The sequence below is a fragment of the Notechis scutatus genome, chromosome 1 (assembly GCF_049901735.1).
Source record: "Notechis scutatus isolate UNSWTSFEM ecotype Mainland chromosome 1, rNotScu1.2, whole genome shotgun sequence".
In the NCBI taxonomy this organism is placed as follows: domain Eukaryota; kingdom Metazoa; phylum Chordata; class Lepidosauria; order Squamata; family Elapidae; genus Notechis; species Notechis scutatus.
In genome coordinates, this window is record NC_142009.1 from 230,099,494 (window position 1) to 230,119,631 (window position 20,138).

At 39.2% G+C, this 20,138-nt stretch overlaps 1 protein-coding gene across 3 annotated transcripts; it reads left to right on the top strand.

Moving 5' to 3' along the window:
* The first annotated feature begins 1,655 nt into the window (after positions 1-1,655).
* Positions 1,656-4,971, top strand: NUDT8 (nudix hydrolase 8). Of its 3 annotated transcripts, none has more exons than XM_026685377.2 (5): positions 1,656-1,777; positions 2,601-2,863; positions 3,356-3,488; positions 3,765-3,842; positions 4,395-4,971. In XM_026685377.2, the coding sequence occupies exons 2-5, from the start codon at positions 2,607-2,609 to the stop codon at positions 4,614-4,616; spliced, it is 690 nt and encodes a 229-aa protein (XP_026541162.1). In that variant the 5' UTR covers positions 1,656-1,777; positions 2,601-2,606; the 3' UTR covers positions 4,617-4,971. The 3 variants fall into 3 exon arrangements, with proteins under 3 accessions (XP_026541162.1, XP_087806700.1, XP_026541161.1); XM_087950574.1 differs by having other exon boundaries at positions 1,748-2,198; XM_026685376.2 differs by having other exon boundaries at positions 1,748-2,179.
* Positions 4,972-20,138: the final 15,167 nt, after the last annotated feature.

A 20,138-nucleotide genomic window follows, 5' to 3' on the forward strand; every position in this document is an offset into this window, starting at 1 on the left:
ATAACTTTGATGGACTCATCTAAACCTTTATTTTCCTGTTCCTAATTCTTCTGCAAGGCCTATAAATGTGCAGATGAAATGGAAAGCTGATTGTACTATTAATTTGCAAATGTTTTAAATTTTTTAAAGTAGTAAACAGGATGAAATGGTCTAATGCAGCACATCTAGCTCTGCAGGTATATTTCAGTATTGTCTTGCATATATAGTTGGATGTGCAGTTAGCCATGTCGTGGGGGAATTCACTGGAGAAAGCAATTACATTTGGAAGAGTTAGCGGCAAAAGGAACCCAGATTATGAAAGAACCGTGGTGGTTGGACACTCTCAAAGCTGACATCAGCCAGAGCATAGAAAAACTCAGTGAAATAGTACAGGATTGGAAGATGTAGAGTGACCTGGCCCAGAGAATTGCCAAGAGTCGGACTTGACTGAATGGGTAACCACCACTACCACCATCATCATCTGTTGGATGAGCAGTATCAGTCATCTTTAGAAACTGGACACTTAGTAAGAAAGGAGTAGTGCATTGTAATAAAAGATGGCTATCCATACTTCTTGAACTAGCTTTTTAAATAGTTTCAGGATTCGCATACTGTGCCCTAAAGCCAAAAACTATAGCTTAGTACATTATGTAATTCTTGTACTCTTGGCTCAGCTGTTGCTCTGGGAGAAAGTAAAAGGGAGAAAAGACTTGCAAATGGTTTTATACAAAGTGGAGTAGTATGTCTTTGGACTGCTTATGATTTTTTTTTCTTTTATGGTATTCTATACAGGTTTTTAAACTATCTGCCACTTCAGAATTGTTCAATGGCATCTAAATTGTTTAAATATAGATATCATACTATAATAAACTCCTGTTTCATTTACAGTGATGGGGGGAAAAGTACAGGGTGTATGGAGAACCTAGCATAGAGGGTAAAACATAATGTTATATCAGGGTTCCAACCTCACTTAGGAATATTAAAATGGGACCTGTCCTCTTATCCACTTTACATCATATGTTCAGCCATGGTGGCATTTGAATTCTTTTAACATATTTCTCCACAGTAAATAGGCCACATTTTTTGTCTAAGATATTAAGGTTGGCACTGGCAGACATGCTTAAAATAACTTCCTGAATAATAGGTGATACCATTACAAAAGACACTGGGTTATTTGTACTTCTAGATAACAAAATGATTGTGACAATTCCTGGGTGCATTTATTTATTTGTATCCCACCTTTATTATTTTTACAAGTAATTCAAGGTGGTAAATGTACATCATTTTGGGGAACAATTCCAGGGCAGAAAACCCCAAACAATTTTCATTTTGTTATTGATGCTATCATTTTGCTATCTTCACGCTACCTGTCCTGAAAAGTAAGGATTTTTAAAATTATTGTTCAATAAATATCTTAAAATCTCATTAAAAGCAAGTATCAACCTTGAGTTAAATGGATCTTTTTGTGTCCCATAGTCTTAAGAATACATGTATATTGGGTGGAATTCAGACTTGTCACAGTATGTCAGCATAAAGCTTTTCTGTGTAAATCATTGAAAGAAAGAGGCCTTAAAGAGCCGTTTAGTCCTCTAACCTTTCCAGCCATCAAATCCTAATAGCCGCCCTCAAGGTCTCTTAAGGGTCGAGGGAGCTCTCGTTTCACCGCCCAGCCTCTCAGTTTGGGGCGTGGCTTTTGCCATCTACCGATCTCATTGGTGGAGGCTGTGTCCTCGGCTGTCCGTTTTAAGCTGCTCTCGGCGAAGAATCCCTTCTTTTGACGGAGGAACGTTTCTACGAGGTTAGAATGGCGCTTTCCATATTTCGCCCTGGCGGAAGTATGCCCCAACTGACATCGCCCCATTTTGTTGAAAAGCAGGCTGGGAAGCTTTTCACTTCCGCCATGTTTGTTGAGGGGAGGGGCGGGGCTAATAGGAAGTGGGATTCTCTCTCGTTGAGTTTTGGTTGATCTGATTAGCTGGTTGCGTCCCCGGGTAGTTTGTGGGTAACTGTGGTAGCGGACCGAAGACTGTCTTGTGCCTTTCCTTGGTGGCTGCTCTCCAAAGAACGAACCTCTTTTTTTTCCTTTTCTTCTGGAGACTTTGAATGGGACGGTTTCAGAAGCCCGGCATCTCCTCGATGGGATGGATTACAGCTCCCATCTCAGGCTGGTTGGCTAAGGATAATGGGAGGTGATGTTCAGGTGATGTTCCTATGATAAGGCAAAACAAAAATACCCAAGACCTGCACCCTGATTAACCATCCTATGATAGCTCTCGTTTTCTGACTGTAGAGGACTTAAACTCCTGCCTGCTCTGGGCTTGTCAAATTCCGCGTGCATTTCCTGGGTCTTTGTGTTTGTACGAGGGTCGCAGCCGCGTTTCCTGACATAATATGAAACGACTGTCGCAGACTAAGAGTGGTCGGTCCAGATTTGACAGGGGAGATGAAATGTAGACCCTTGAGTTTGGACTCCAAACTTTAGCCCTCGCTGCCTCTCTTGCACAACAAGTTTGGACTAGCCTTAGGAACCATGCGGCGAGGCTCAAGGAATTACTAAATTGCAAGGTGTGGGCTGCCATTCAGGTGAAATTCTCCCTTTCCTCTTTTTCCCCCCCATTTAGGGCACTATGCTTCCGTCTCTGCACTACCTCTGCCAGCGTACGCTGCATATACCCATAGCCAGTGTGGGTCTGGTACGTAAATATTTATCCTGGGAAAACGAGCAGCGGTGCAGAGGACTGCTAGAGAAATCCACTGTCCGGTACAAGAAAGAAACTATGAGGGCAGCTGTGCTGGTATCACTGTGCTCCGTGGCTGGGGATCCAGCGATCCTGTACACTCTGCGTTCAAGCACTCTGACCGGTTCATACAAAGGGGAAGTCAGGTACTTGACAGCTATTCTTCCTCCTTGGTAAATGCAAAGATAAATTGCAGAATACCCAGATGGGAATCATTAACCCTCAGTCACATCCTCTTGTCTTTGGTGAACATCATAAGTTTTCTGAAGAACAGCTGGAAGCCTGAGTATAGAGAAGATTAAAGAGAGGCACAGTAGTGGTCTCCAGATATATGAAAGTCTTGCAAAAGGCAGGACCTAATTGTTTTAGAGTTGTTCTAAAGAAGGGCAGGGAAGCATTGTTTAGCTGAACATTACAAATTGGCATGCAAACGTTTAATAGCAATGTAGGCTGTGGAGGTATTTGAAAACCAGGATGGCAATTCAACAGGATGTATTTTCACTGAAGAACTTGGCACAAAGTTAGTGGTGAGCCACAAGATGTCCAGGAAACTTTCTGACTTTCCCAGTCCCTGTCAAGTAATCTTGAGATTTCCCCTCCCAAACTTCCCTTGCACAATAACATATTTGCTTTTGCAGTTTCCCAGGTGGTAAACGTGATGACTCTGACCAGGATGCCATCACCACAGCACTGAGGGAGACCCATGAAGAGCTGGGCATACAGTTAAAGGAGGACTGTGTTTGGGGAATCATGAGACCTGTTCCTGATAGGGTAATGCTTAATTGATCCCCTTATCTTCAGGGATAAGATTAACTTTGAAATAGACTTCTGTCATGGGATCATGGTGGATATGCTGTTTTGTGCTAGAATTAGTTGGGGGGAAACTTTTTTTTTGTAATTGCTGTCTGAGGTGAGAGAAATGGAAAATTTCCAGAAAATAGAACTGGCTGGGCTAGAGGATTAACATGGCACTTGGGATATGCCTTGTTTTGATGAAGCATGGGATAGTGAAAGATTCATATCTTTAATTCTGCCTTTTTTTTTCAGACTAATATGATGGTGGCTCCTGTACTAGCAAACCTGGGGCCTTTGGAGAACCTGACACTGAAACCTAACCCCCAAGAGGTGAATCAGAATATTAACTAGGACATACTGTATCACATATTATTTTTATTCAATATATTTTTCCAAGAAGATGGGTGTGAAACAAAATTCTCAGACACAGTGATATTCTAGTGCAGGGGTGTCAAAGTGGCAGCCCGCGGGCCGGATGCATCATGCACAGGCCATGCCCGCCCAGCTCTGCAAAGGGAAACGTCATATGACAGCAACATGATGCCGCGAGTTTGACACCCCTGTTCTAGTGGCAATTCTTCCTGTGTTAAGCACTAATTTCCTTGGAAGTAATCTCTTGAGTGGAGCATAAGCAACCTGTGATAGGGATCTTATGGGTAGGATGCACCATTTTCTTTCTTTTTGATACCAGATGTTTCTATTTCTGAACCTCCCCCCCCCCCTTTTTTGCTTCTGTTTTTTTCTGATCCTTTTTTCCCCTTCTATGTTACAGTTTGAGATCTGAACTAATTACTTCCAAAGGATTTTGATGGAAGAGAAGTTATCCCATAACTATATTAGACTAGTTATGCTTCCACTCCATCTTTGTTGTTCAATTTACAGGTCGAGGCTGTCTTCACACTGTCTTTCTCCCACTTGCTACAAGAAAAGAACCAGGGCTACACCCACTTTTGCCGTGATGGGATCTACTGCTACACAATGCCTGTCTTCTTGCACGGTCCTCACCGTGTATGGGGACTTACAGCAATCATAACAGAGCTGACACTGGAGTTGCTAGCACCAGGAAAATACCGCAGGGTGTTGAGGGTCAGCGCTGACTTTTGACTCAAATTCACACTTGGATCTCTTTTAAGATCTCTTTTTGTTTTCCGTATATTTGTCAAAGGACTTTATAGAATTGATGATCTCATCAGCCAAGTGCTGCTCCTTTTTCTTATCATAAGAATCTTCAAAACTCAGGCCTGCTCAATTCTAAATAACAAGAAGAAAGCAGTTTCTCTCTCCAGCTCACTACCTCAGATGACAACAGTTACATTATTGGCACAAATAATGACAAAACATCTATCTGTTGTTGTTACCTGAATAAACAAGGACACTTGAAACCTTATGCAGGTTTCTGTTTTGGCAGGTATATGTATAGTACAAATAAAACATAGGTTTTAACCTCAAAGAGATCCTAGACCTGCATTCTAGGCGTGTTTGTTTCGTAATGGCAATAACTTCATAAATGGAATGATAAAAGGAACATTTGCCAGACAAAACACTGATCTTTAAGGCACCCAAATAAGTGCCATCCAGGTTAGGATACACATTTGTGAATGAATCCATATTTCTTTCACATCTCCACTATTTCCTTATCATGTGAAATTTCTGTTTAGGGCTCTGCCGATTTAACAAAATCTGCATTTCAAGAACAGATGTATATAAATCTAAGTTGTATGCAAGAAATAGTATATAAATATTTATGTTGTTAAATCAGAATAAACCTGAGATTGTTTGGAATATAGGGAGTCTGACCAGTTCCTAGTTTTTTGAGACATGGAACATTTTTAGTCTGCCCTCCCTACTCCCTAAAACAGCAGCATGAATCACATTGCTACCCTAAGAAAACATAATTCTCATTAAGGCTATGACACATCTTTTAGAACTAGGCATCTTCCAAGATACTTGTGAATTGGTAAACGCTTGGTTGTATGGCAATTTGAATTGTGTGTGTGTGTGTGTGCATAGAGGGGACAATTTGCTGATTTCACCTTAGCTTTTCCCCAATACTTAGCAGACAATAACTGAAATTAAACAGTTCAAATATTTATTTGGTGTAACAACAGAGTTGATGGGAGGAATTATGGAGATGATGCTTATTTCTGAATAGAGGTCCACACCAAAAATGTTAGTATCCTTCAAAGAATGTTGGTGAGTTCAGAGACAGACTGAAAATAAAATGGTAGAAGTGGTACAACATCTGAGTGGATGTTGTAGCTTAAGACACAGAAACTGATAGGTTATAAATTCAATGTGGCTTTTGGAAAAAAAGTATCAATGAATATATGAGATGGGCAGTCTTGTTTTATAGTAACCAGGCCACCAGCAATTTTTCTATGCTTGAATATGGAAAGAGGAGAGTTGCCTAAAAGAGGCAATAAAAATGTGCTATTAAATTTAAATTTGTTTAATAAGTGTCAATCCTGCCCTGAGGTCCCATCTATGCCGTGAGAGTAGAAACATGGCCAGGGGAAGTCTCCACAAACGGGCCTCCCTAGAAGATTGCACTGCAGTCCCAAAACAGTCTATATGTGATGCCTAGGGCTGTCTGCAAAGCAGGACAGAATGACAAAAGAAACTTGTAAGGTCACAAGGAAAGCCCTGTCCCTTTTGTGCATGTCTCAGGACCGGACATGCATTTCTAGAAGGGGCAGGGCTTGTAGCAGGCCCTGCTTCAGTTGTTTGGGTAAAAACTACCCTGGTACTTTGTGGCAATATCCACATGCAAACCATTTCCTTTAATATAGGAGTGTCAAACTCGATTTCATTGAGAGCTGCAGAAGGGTTGTGTTTGACCTTGTGAGGCTGGGGTGGGTGTGGCCAGCTCAACATCACTTGTGTCAAGGGCGCTGATGGTGGCGCGAGGGCTCTGCCAGTGAAAACAAGCTCCCGAGCTCCTTTTTTTGGCTGTGACTCTTGCAGCCCTCTGCCAGTGAAAACAGAGCACGGGCTCCATTTTTGGCTGTGATAGCCTCCTACAACCCCTTGCGAGTGAAAATGAAGCTCAGGAGGGCAGCATGTGGCCATCCTGATCTCTGTTTTCACTGGCAGAGGCGCTGCGGGCCAATCCTTCACTGTTTCCAGGGCAGCCCTGCGGGCCAGATCTAAGTACCCCATGGGCCAAATCCGGCTTTGAGTTTGACACCCCTGGTTTAATATATACAGCATGTGAAGATTAGACATGGAAACTAAACAACGTTGTGGCAGATGCCTCTCGTTAGGAGAGGATTCTCTCTTCATGATTTTAACATGGATAGCTTAATTTGTCCACTTAGTATGACATTTGGATAGAGGATTTTTCAGAATGATGTGAATAGGTTGGGAGCTGTTCTAATCTAAAAAAAACCCTTGTATATTCTTTCCATTTGGTTCTCTTAAGCTAATTGCCACAATTAGAAGGAGTCCTAATCTCTTGCACTATAAAGCAGCAGTTGAGTTCACCTGTTGGGAGAAACTTGTATTGAGTTACCTGACCTAGCATGGCATGTGAACTGGGGCCTATTCTTTAAACTGAAACAGTAAATCATAGTTTATCAGTTTGTATAGTAAGGTAAAACTTAGGAAGCCGTTAGGGGCCCAAACAGTGCAAAAGACTAGTCCAGCAGACAAATGCAACTAGAATTTAAATTGCCCTGTTGAGAGATTGATCTGCAATTTTTTTTGCTCCCTGTATGAGCATAACTATTTCTAATCTGTACAGGAGACTATCCATGAAAGAATTCTCTTGTGAAATGTTACTAAATACAACAATCAAACTCACCAATAAATACTAAGGTTATTTCTTTCCAGTTCTACCAGTAATGTTTATAAAAATGCATTCAATAGATGGCGCCCTTGCTTTAGACAAGTGTTTTCAAACCTGTAGAGGCCAAGGAACTTGTTAGTTTTTTTAAAAAAAATCACAAACTTCTGATCAAGAGGTAAAGCTAGTTAAGAAAATTGGCTGCATTTGACTTAATTTTTTGTTTGTTCTTGGCCTCTCACAAAGTCTCTGAAGATTCCCCAGAACACAGTTTAGAAATCCAGGGACTTCCTTTCAGTTGGGTAGCTTGTAATTTCATAGTGTTGGACTAGATGATAATACAAAGAGCAGTTCACTTTTCCTACTGGCGTTGCCCCCACCCCCCACCCTACCAAAAATAATGTAAGACTTGCCTGCCTCTTGCAGCCTGGTTTCCTGGAATGAGGAAGTCAGGAGCTCCTCTCTGGAGAGGTCAGGAGTGGAAGTGCCCCTGCCTGGGCTAGACTCAAAAATGCACTGCTTAATTCCAAGCGTGAAGTTCTTTCGGAGTGCAAGGGATGGGCTCTTTCAAGGTTATTGAAGGGAATGACAGAAACGGCTTCTCTCTCCAGAAAGGAATTCTTTTCAAAGTATATTTCTCTCTCTCTGAATCAACAGTGGCTACATATCAGGAATCAAAGAATGAATGCCGTTGCACTGATTTTTCTCCCAAACCATTTGTCGTCTTTTGCTGTGGTTATCACTGATCAACTGCTGGAATATCATCTTTTTAACTGGAAAGTTCTTTAGAAAGGCAGACATCTTTTTGGGTGTATGTTTCCTTATGGTGTAATTTATATGGTACCAATAACAGTTTATCTATAATCATGCTATAGTTTTATATCCTTGTTCTTACAAGTAAAATCTTTCTTTGGAACCCAACTCAGTTTCCTCCACTTGTTTTTGTCTAAATAGAACAAAATGGTGTTGCGGTGTGCCAGTCATATGCTAAGGATGTTGCCTTGGAAGGTTGTTTGGGGAGATGACGGAGTTTGGGGATCATGTCCTCCAATAAAGATTCTTAGGTCAAGGGGCCAGACTAACATGTTCTGGCAATTATAAGAAATAATTGCCATCTTGGTTGAGGGAATCAAATAAGGCCAAATAGTTTTGCATTGTCTTATATCAAGGATCTTCAAACTTGGCAAGTTTAAGACTTGTGGACTTCAATTCCCAGAATTCCTGAGCTAACATGACTGAAGAGGAATTTTGGGAGTTCAAGTCCACAAGTCTTACAGCTGTCAAGTTTGAAGACCCCTGTCTTATATGATAGATACAGACTAAGAATATGTTTTTCCAGAATTGAAAAAGGCACAGGTAGCCCTCAACTTACAACTGTTTAGTGGCTATTCAATGTTACAACAACGCTGAAAAAAGCGAGTTAGGACCATTTTTCACATGACCGTTGTAGCAACCCCATAGTTGTGTGACCAAAATTCGGATGCTTGGCAACTGACTCATATATAGGACCATTGCTGTGTCCCAGGGTCATGGGATCCCCTTTTTGTGATCTTCTGACAAGCAAAGTCAATGGGGAAGCCAGATTCACTTAATTACCGTGTTACTAACTTAACAACTGCAGGGATTCACTTATTTATTTATTTGTCAAAAGCTTACAATATAACAGAAACAAGAATAAACATAAGTTTAAATACAAGAAATAGGAACTAATAATTGGGGACGATAGGACAGGGACGGTAGGCACGATGGTGCGCTTATGCACTCCCCTTACAGACCTCTTAGGAATGGGGTGAGGTCAATAGAGGTTAGTTTGAGGGTAAAGGAGTGGGGGTTTGAGCAGGTGACAACAGAATCAGGTAGTGAATGCCAGACACTGACCACTCTGTTGCTGAAATCGTACTTCCTGCAATCAAGTTTGGAGTGGTTTACATTAAGTTTACATCTGTTGTGTGCTCTTGTGTTGTGGTTAAAGCTGAAATATTCATTAGCTGGTAAGACATTGTAACATATGATTTTATGTACTATGCTTACGTCCAATCTTACTCGGCATAGTTCAAGGTTGTCTAAGCCTGGAATCTCAAGTCTGGGGCTGTAGGGTATCTTAACAACTGTGGCAAGAGAAGTTGTAAAATGGGGCAAAACTGAGGTAACAAATCTCTTACTTAGCAATATACCATTTTAGCATTTTTTATTCTATAAGAGGCACTTTTTCCTCCCCCCAAAATGGGTGAAAATGTCTGCGCGTCACGGAGCTCGTCCTTTGGTGAATAGCAGCTGGGCTGTGGCAGCGGGGTCCTTTTACAGAGCTGAACCCTGCCTCTTCTGTCTTTGTCATTGCCCTCCTCTTCTGTCTCTTTTCCGCAGTGCAGGAGTCAATAGGCAGAGCTGGCACATGAGAGGACACCTATCTGTGATCCTCTCAGGCTCCAGTTCAGAATATTTTCCTTCTTGTTTTCCTCCTCTAAACCTAGGTGCGTCTTATGGTCAGGTGCATCTTGGGGACTGTAGACTAAGGCATATGAAGAACGGTTACAGGAACTGGGCATGGCTAGTCTAGTGAAGAGAAGGACCAGGGGAGACATGATAGTGGTAGTCCAATATTTGAGGGGCTGCCACACAGAGGAAGGGGTCAAGCTATTTTCTAAAGCTCCTGTAGGCCAGACAAGGAATAGTGGATGGAGACTGTTAGGGATATACACCCTAGCAGAACGTGCAACGGTAGTCAGTCAGTCAGGCAGACATGTGAGATAAACGTTGTTGTAGCTTACACTCAGTAAATCAGATACACTGTGCCAGTTAAATAGTTTTTATTCCAGTAAGAGTTATAGCATAGTCAAACAGTCCATATATCATACACTTAGTTCAGTCCGTCCGGGGATTATCAATTAGCAAAGTCCAGTGTCGAAAAAGAGGTCAGTAAACTTACAAATAATCAGTTCAGTAATATATCTCTTTTTGCAGTAGAGATATGAAGAAAATCAAACCTCTTTTCTTCGTTCAGCAATAGCAGGAAAACACGCAGTTATCACCATCAATCCATCATTGTCAGCAATCCAGTAAAAGCCAGCAAACAGTGAGCTCTCTTGCTCCCTCTTATGGTGATTTTACAACCGCACCCAAAATACATGTTTTACAGTTAAAGTGATACACACAATCATAGTCTATATATATATTATTTTACCCAAACTAAGTTAGATAACCATGTTATTCCTAACATTCTCCCCTTTTGGGTAATATAATAACATATATATCTATTTACAACTTTAACCCATAGTTTTCACAACTTTCCTTGTGCTTTACTGCACCTTGGGCTTTTGTAAACTGATCAGCAAAATTTTCTTCAGTCATGCAATATTCCAATCTTATTAAACCATTTTTTACAGATTGCCTTACATTCAAATATCTAAGATCAGTATGCTTAGATCTCGTTTTTACAGCAATATTTGTAGCCAACCGTATGGCTGCTTGATTGTCCTCATACACTACAATGGCATCATTAACAGTTATTCCCATATCTAATAACAACTGTTTATACAGAATTAAATCAGTACATAACAAAGATAGACATGAAAATTCTGCTTCCATTGTGGACATACTTATGTGTTGTTGTCTAATTGACCTCCAATCAATCAGAGCTTTTCCTAATAGTATAGCCATACCTAAAGTTGATTTCCTAGTGTTTCTGTCTGTTGCAAAACTTGCATCAGCATATGCACTTAAAATCAAATCATCTTTTGGCTCCAAATACAATGCATAGTGCATTGTCCTTTTAAGATACCTTAATATACGTTTCGTTGCTTGCCAGTGTTGTTCAGTGGGTTCAGTGTTGAATCTTGCCAATTGATTAACGCCATATGCAATGTCTGGCCTTGACCAATTACTAATATACGATAAACTACCAATTAATGACTGATAAATAGTCTTATCAATTTTGAACTTTGAGCATCAGTTCGGCAAAATTTTTGACTCATTGGATTTTTTGCCGGCTTACAAAGTTCCATTTTATACATTTTTAGCAATTGGTAAATTTTATCTTCTTGAGACATTATTAGTTTTATTATCCTTAATACCTACTTGTTTCTTTAAATATATAGTGTGCTGCAATGGTGCATGCAGATAGGCAGTTTCTACATCTAAGTGATTTATAATATAATTCTTCTTAGCTGCCCACACTAAAGCTGTTCTCAAGGTTGTTGCCTTTAAATTCTGTGCAAATACCTCATCATAATCACATGCAGTTTGATTAAATCATTGAGCTACCAACCTAGCCTTATGGGTAACAGTCCCATTTTTACCAGTTTTTAATTTAAATATCCATTTGCAGCCAATGGACTTTTCACCTGGAGGTAATTTGGCATTTTCATAAACTTTCATTTCCTTTAATGAATTTAGTTCCTTCTCCATTGCCTTATGCCAATTTTCCTGTTCCTTTGCAGGATACATCCTAAGTTCTTCAAGTTGGAACTTTACTAACTTGGCAAACTACACTTGCTTGGTACCTGTCAGGTGGTCTGGTTACACGTGTAAGAACGCGTCTAGGTATAACAGGGCTTACAGGTGGACTTTCATGTTCTACCTGTTCCTGGTTATCTATTTCTTCCTCTTCTGGTATTTCTTCCTCTTCTGGTCCTATATGCTCTTCATGTACTTCCTCTTTAATTGTGCTCTTCTTATTACTGATTTGTTCTTTTGGTCTTTTTGTAGGTTTCTATAATTACTTTCTTACTTGAATCTTGCTCCAGTTTTTCCCATCCTACATGTTCCAGGAATTGTGCACTAGCACTACAGTAAACTCTAGATGTACCTTTTCCCAGAATCTGTATGATTTGTGATTAGATTCATAACCTACAAAAATAACTTTTTAGCCCTATGCTGCCCCTTTTTGTCTCAGTTGTGTAGGGATATGCACCCATGCTGGTGCTCCAAATGTGTGCATGTAGCTTAGGTCAGGTTTTCTGCCATGCCACCGTGTGAATGGTAATTCACCTGTTGTTGAGTTAACAACATTATTCAATATATGATTACCACACATTATTGCTTCTCCCCACAAAGTTTCAGGTAATCCTGAATCTGACAGCATAGTACGAGCCATTGCTTGTATTGTTTGGCCTCGTCTTTCTATAAAAGGCATTATGTTGTGGCCTATATGGTGCAGACTTTTTATGTTCAACACCTGCCATCTTCAGTCTATTTTGGAACTTATTGTTTATAAATTCGTACCGTTATCAGTTATAAGAGTTACTAATTTCCTTTTAGTTTTTCTTTCTGCAAATTTAAGCCAATTAAAGAAATTTTGATATGTTTCGTTTTTGTTCTTCATTAGATAACAGAAACCATATCTGGAATAATGGTCCATTATACTTAGTATATAAAGAGCACCTCCCACACTTGGTTTTTTTAGGACCTATAATATCCAACAAATACGACCTCTAGAGGGATTCCTTTGTCTTAAATCCATTTAATTTATTTGCTGGTATTACCTTGCTTTTTCTTGACTACAAGCATTGCAGTGCAAATACTTACTGCAAGGCTTCAGTTTTACTACCTTTAAATAGTTCTACCGTTTGTTTAAGCATTTTAAAATTTATATGCCCTAAGCGTCTGTGTAACAAATGTATGCACTCATCATGAGGTTTAACATTATTATAAACTGTGTTAGCTACCTCTAATGAATTATCATACAATTCACCTTTTAAAGTTGCAGTCACTTTTTACCTTCTTTTTCAATTATGCAATTTTCTCCCTAAAGGTAATTATATAACCTAGTTTAACCAAAACTCTAACAAAGCAAATTAAACTTAAGTTGTGGTACATATAACATTTTTACATTTTCTTTTATGCAAGAACAATATGCTATACTTTCACCTTTAGCTTTCAGTTTCCAGCCATTAGCTAACGATATCTGGTATGAACTCATGGACATCTTAACAAATCTTTTCTTATCTTTAGTTTATGCAGTGCGATGCTCCACTATCTACAACCCATAAATTATTATTCACATTCGTTGCTATACATGGCTAACTCTAAGCATTTTTTTATCCTTTTGATGCCTTTTAGCATTCTGGCTGGCTTTTGGCTTTTTCCTTTCTTGCAGAATCTAGCCAAATGTCCTTTTCCTCCACAATTAAAACATTTTCTAATTGTATGGGCTGACGAAGATATTTTCTCTTCTTCACATTGTGGTTGTTCCCTTCTGAGTTGATCCTTTCAAGCCTTCTCCTGGCTTCTTCAATTAATCTGCCAGTAATGTTAGTTAATGTAAGATTATCTTTTGGCAGAACTTCAAGTGAAGTTACAATAGTCATCATAGCTTTCATCTAACGAAAACAAAATTATATAAACCTGATGGAGTTCTGTGAAGATAAGTTCTTTTTCATGCAGTTCCTGAAAAATTCTCTTCATTGTATTTAAATGAGTCAGCATGTCTCCATTCTTTTGAAGATGTGTTCTGAACAGTTTCCGTGTAAGATTTATATGTGCTCCTACACTGTCTCGAACATAAATCTTTAAATTCTCCCAACACTTAGCAGCTGTTTCTTCTCCACTAATATGGACAAGCTGCTGGTCAGAGAGTGTCAGTCCTATTATACAGAGAGCTTGCTCATTCTTCAGTTGATATTCTTGTATTTTTTGGGCCCATAACCAGTGTTAGGGATATACACCCTAGCAGAACGTGCAACGGTAGTCAGTCAGTCAGGCAGATATGTGAGATAAACGTTGTTGTAGCACCCAAAATACGTCCGGGGATTATCAATTAGCAAAGTCCAGTGTCGAAAAAAGAGGTCAGTAAACTTACAAATAATCAGTCCAGTAATATATCTCTTTTTGCAGTAGAGATATGAAGAAGAAATCAAACCTCTTTTCTTCGTTCAGCAATAGCAGGGAAAACACGCAGTTATCACCATCAATCCATCATTGTCAGCAATCCAGTAAAAGCCAGCAAACAGTGAGCTCTCTTGCTCCCTCTTATGGTGATTTACAACCGCACCCAAAATACATGTTTTACAGTTAAAGTGATACACACAATCATAGTCTATATATATATTATTTTACCCAAACTAAGTTAGATAACCATATTATTCCTAACAGAGACTGAACAAGGACAGATTTAACCTGGAAATAAGGAGAAACTTTCTGACAGTGAGAACAATCAACCAATGGAACAGCTTGTCCTCGGAAGTTGTGGGAGCGCCATCATTTGAGACTTTCAAGAAGAGATTGGACTGTCATCTGTCAGAAATGGTGTAGGGTCTCCCGCTTGGGTGGGGGTTGGACTAGATGACCTACAAGGTCCCTTCCAACTCTGATTATCTGTTATCTTATGGAGCGAAAAATACAGAAAATTTTGGGCTCAATTGTGGCCATAAGTCAAGGACTACCTGTAATGTTTTCCTCTGGTTAGTCTCAGTGCCACCGTGTGATGTAGGGTTAAAGTCCAGAAAGACTCCTCTCAGTCATGAAGCTCACTTTTAAGGCCACAGACTGTTTCTCAGCTCAGCCTACTTCAAAGGGATAACGTTGTGGGAAAAGATAGGAGGAAGGAGCACAGAAGAAAGAGATACTACAGTACCTTGAGCTTCGAAAGGAAAGGCTGGATATACAGGCAGTCCTCAACTTATGACCACAACCGAGCCAAACATTTGTGTTGCTAAGCGAGACGGTTGTTAATTGAGTCTTGCCCCATTTTACAATTTTTCTTGCCACATTTGTTAAGTGAATTGTTGCAGTTGTTTAAGTTAGTAACACAGTTGTTAAGCGAGTCTGGTTTACCCATCGACTTTGCTTGTTGAAAGGTCGTGAAAGGGGAATCACATGATCCCAGAACAGTTCAACTTCCATAAAGATGAATCAGGTGCCAAACATCTGAATTTTGATCATGTGACCCATGTGGGTGCTGCAGTGGTGGGATTCAAATTTTTTTACTACTGGTTCTGTGTGCGTGGCTTGGTGGGCATGGCAGGGGAAGGATATACTGCAAAATTGCCATTCCCTCCCCACCCCGCTAACCTGCTTTCCAGCTCTGTTCTCCTGTGCAGGGCAACAAAAGAAGACCCAGCTGATCAGCTGGGACTCAGGAGACAAGAAAAGAGATGGGAGCGGGGTCAGTTAGAGGTAGTATTTGCCGGTTCTCTGAATTACTCAACATTTGAACTGGTCAGAACCTGCTGAATACCCACCTCTGGAGTGCTGCAACAGTTGTCGGTGTGAAAAATGGTCATGAGTCACTTTTTTTCAGTAATGTAACTTTGAACAGTCACTAAACAAACTGTTGTAAGTCAAGGAGTACCAATAATTGTAACAAACAATAGCACGGTTATGATTCATGGAATATTAGGAGAAGACGTTTACACTGGAACTCTTTCAAATTTAACAACTCCCATTGCCACAACTGCTTCTTGCAAATAGCAGCAAATATTTACATACTTGGGAGCCTGATTCTGCGGAAGAGCAAAGGGACTGTTAGCTACAAATGGAGTAGATCTGAGTATTGCCCAAAGGGTTGAATAATTTGCTGACAGGTCATTCTTTTAATTAGGGGGATTTAGTATAATTACACTTGAGAACTTCTTGTATCAATTCCACCTGTCTTTTGCTAAACATTCCACAAAATTTTCTCACAAAGAAGCTACCTAAACTTTTTACTTTTCCAAAAAAAGCTCGTATATAGGTTTATCTTGTTACTTAAAAGTGAATGAAAGAGAACCTAAAAAGCAATTCTCCTGGTAACCAAATAAGGATTAAACAAGTTTAATGGCTGCAGAATATTGGAAAATTAATACAGGTAACTTCCAGTTTGATCAGCATGCTGGTCATGTCTATACATATGCCTATATCCAGATCCGAGCAAGTACAGACACCACTCAGATCAGCTAACTAAGATCTAACGTGATGTTGATTAAACAATCAGTAACATCAAAACATTTAATTGGCAAAGCACGATAAAGGGCAGACAAAAAGCAAGGTAAAAGACATGAACTGAAGCAAGAACTGACATCCAAAGGGTTTGAATTGGAGACAATTCTGTGGGTCATTCGCATGGGCAGTCCCAAATTCTTTGGTTGGTTATTCCAATCTTAATCCTTTTATGACATAATGTGAACAGAATAGGGATGGGAAGGATGGCACCAGATGGTCCTTCCTCCTTTCTATACATGAAAGAACCATTTGATGGATGAAGATGATGTATCCAAGACAGGTAACCGTACTTAGCCTTTGCAGCCATGTGGGTGTGTATAATGCAAGTTCTTTGAAGAAAGCATGGCTGGCCTGGCTTGAATTTAAGCATTCATCATGAAATATTTGGTTGCAGTTTTCACCTGAAAATGTTAATGCCAGTACCCCAAATGCCATTTCTTGCGTAGCCTGCGATAATGGAGCTATCATCTGGCTTAGAGAAAAATCTGAAAATTTGCCGAAGTTTGTACACACATACAAACATACACACTACATGTTGGAGGAGAAAACAAAGGTCCCTATGGGGCCAAGTCAGAGGTGGTATTCAGCAGGTTCTGACCAGTTCTGGAGAACCAGTAGTGGAAATTTTGAGTAGTTCAGAATACCACCTCTGACTGGCCCTGCCCCCATCTATTCTCTGCCTCCCGAGATCAGCTGGGTCTTCTTTTGTTGCCCTGCACAGGAGAATGGAGCTGGAAAGCAGATTAGTGGGGTGGGGAGAGAATGATGATTTTGCCTTCCCCTGCCATGCCCACCAAGCCACACCCACAGAATTGGTAGTAAAAAAATTGAATTCCACCACTGGGCTGAGTATGTTGAATACAATATTGACTGATTGTGATAGGAAAGAGAAGAATATGTGCAAGAACATGTCACTCAGGCAGGACATTCAATGTAATGTAATGTTGGTGCTGCATGAACTTATGAACTTATATTCTCTTTTTCCCCCCAATTTTTTTTAATTTCAATCTGCGTATGCACAACAATACATTAATAGTGTGGCATCAATATATCATACATTTTAGTATAAGTAAAATTAATAATATCATATCTCTCAATGCATATATTTCACATTAATTCATAATCCTTCCATGTTTATTTTCAACCTTTCAAAACTCTCTCCAAATGCCTACCACCATATCAGTTAAACATACCTAGTAATTCCATTATTCAATTTTCTCCCTGCTTTTATTTTATTTTTTAAAAGAAAAAATTCTCATTTGGCAAGCAGTGTGGTTCCAGGTTTCACATCTCAATACAAACATGACCATAGTTACCTGTTCATTATATTTGTTTAGTTTCATATTGCATCATCCTTATTATTGTTAAATATTAAGCTTATCTTATCCAATTCTAATTCATGTTATATTAATACATTCTCATATCTTATTTTACAATGTTATCTAAAATTCTCATCTCATTTCTGTTGTCATTTCTCATATTACTTTTTTCTGTCACATTTGTCATTTTATCAATCCTTATCTGTAAATATAATTGTCCCCTCTGGTTAATAATTTGAGCCAACCACCTTCATTCTACCTTAATATCAATCTCCCTATCTAGTATATAATACAAATATATATATTTTTCTCAGATTCCGCATTATATTTTCTCAAACACCTTATGAATCATCTATACATTACAATATATATACAATATATACAATATATACAATATATACATATACATATACATACACACACACACACACACACACACACACATATAAATATAAACTTATGCGATTGTTTTTCCCTCTCACCCAAAGTTTGTAGTTAAAATAAAAAAAAAAAAAACCAGGCGAAAAAAAAAAACACCAACAAAAAAAACAACAAAAAAAAAAAAAAACAAAAAAACAAAAAAAAAAAAAAAAAAAAACAAACAAAAACCAAAAAAAAACACAAAAAACAAAAAAAAAACACAAAAAAACACCCCCCCCCCCCCCCCCCCCCCCCCACCCCCCCCCCCCCCCCCTGTACAATGTACTTTCTTTTCATCCCTGTTTGTTTCCTATTCCTCTTTGTTTTCTGGTCCTTTCTCTTAATTCCCTTTTTTTCCATTCTTATTCCCCTCCATTTCTCATTCCAGTTATTAAACTTTTCTCTCCCCCTCTTTTTCTTTTTCTTTTGCCCTTCCTTTTTCTGCTTTTTCCCTCTCCCTTTATCCATTTTCCGAACCATTTTCCCTTTTATCATCCCATCAGACCACAAATTTTTAATTCTAATTCCTTTTCCCACCTACTTAAATAATTGTTTGTTTTGTCCTTCAATGTTGACTTCTTCTTTATAGAACTCTTCCCCCTCTGGTTTATTTTGTTCTTGTGTATGCTGAGTTACCATTTCTAATTTCTGTAGTACATAATTGCACATTTCAAGTTTAATTTTTATAATGTCCCTTATATCTTGCAAATCCAATCTTGACTCTTGTAAGTCCAATCTTATATCAACAAATAGTTTCTCTATTATATCTTCTCCTTTTTTCCTTTTCTTTCCTCTTCCTTAATAGTTAAAATCCTCTTCTTTAATAGATATATTCAATCCCAGAGTCCAGTATATTATTTCAGCCAATATCTTTTGAATTTATTTTCAACAATCCATACTCTTGAGTCTTTGTTCGGAGGGTTCTATAACAATAATAAAGTTTCTTTTATTTTCTTTTAAGTTCCAAAATCCAAACTCTTGAGAAGACCAGACACTTTTTAAAACGTACTGAAGTTTTCCTGTATCATCAGGTGGCGCTCTTGAGTCTTTTTACCTTTACCTTTCTTTATTGAATATAATACTTTTATTAAGTTTGCTAATTTCAATCATTAGCTATTTTTTTTCTTTTCAACACACTCAATTTCAGCATTTAATTATGCCCTTTAAGTGCCCATAATTCAATAGTTATCCAGTTTAATTTCTAAACCTTTGTTGTGTTAAAGTATTTTCCTTTAAATTTTCTCCTCCAAATTAATCCAATCCAAATTTTATAAGATCCAATTTCTTTTTCACTTTCTCTGGTCACTGCTTCCACACACTTCCCTCCAAGATAGCACTTTATTTTAATACCGGGGTACCTCATAAGCGATGTCCTTTGCCTGGTTCACACTCTGCTCACTACATCTCTGCTCTAGCACAAAACTTAGTTTCCTGGAGTATTCTTTGTCTTCGTGGTGGCCATTTTAGGACCACTGCTGCAGCTTGCCTTTGGGAGGGATTTTCCTATCAGGGAGGGGAGTTGCGACTCCCCTCAACCCTCCAGGTGATTTCTCCCTTCTTCACCACCCCACCAGGGTGGTTCTGGTCCTGATCAGGACCCTCCACCAAGTGAGCTCAGGCAAAACCACACATGATCACGGATTCCACTCCGACTCCGACGAGAAACAAACCGGAAGTCATGAATTTATATTCTCAATATACTACTGTGGGTACTAGGGGAAGAGAAGAATCATCTGTGGAGTTGCTAATAATAATCCTTGTAGCCAACAGGCATTTATGAAGAGTAGAGAATACTTCATTTGAAAAATACCCAGATTTCTAGACTCAGAACCAGAACTTCCCTGAAAGCTAGCTTCAAAACTGTGATGCAGTGTTGGCTGGCCATCATGATGCCTTGACTACACTAGAGAGGAGGAAACTTAACTCAGTTTAAAAAGTGGAATGAATGATAGCGAGAGGCAGCAATGGCTTGACTTCAGAATGGAGTGGCTGAATGAGATGAAAGTTGTCATCATCAAACAGAAAATCTCCCTTGTAGCAGAACCCTTCTTGCAATATGTGTTCTTTCATTGCAATTGAACTAGAAATTAATCAGCTCAGCTATTGGAAGAGCAATAAAAGATCAGCAATGTCACAAGAACACTATAATACAAACCCCTGAGCCCAGCCACAAATATCACACATGGA

What these genes read in the sequence shown, in the direction of transcription:
- NUDT8 (XM_026685376.2), top strand. An exon ending in TCATACAAAGGGGAAGTCAG is followed by an intron (nt 2,864 to 3,355) that starts GTACTTGACAGC and finishes TTGCTTTTGCAG; the next exon opens with TTTCCCAGGTGGTAAACGTG. An exon ending in TGAAACCTAACCCCCAAGAG is followed by an intron (nt 3,843 to 4,394) that starts GTGAATCAGAAT and finishes TTCAATTTACAG; the next exon opens with GTCGAGGCTGTCTTCACACT.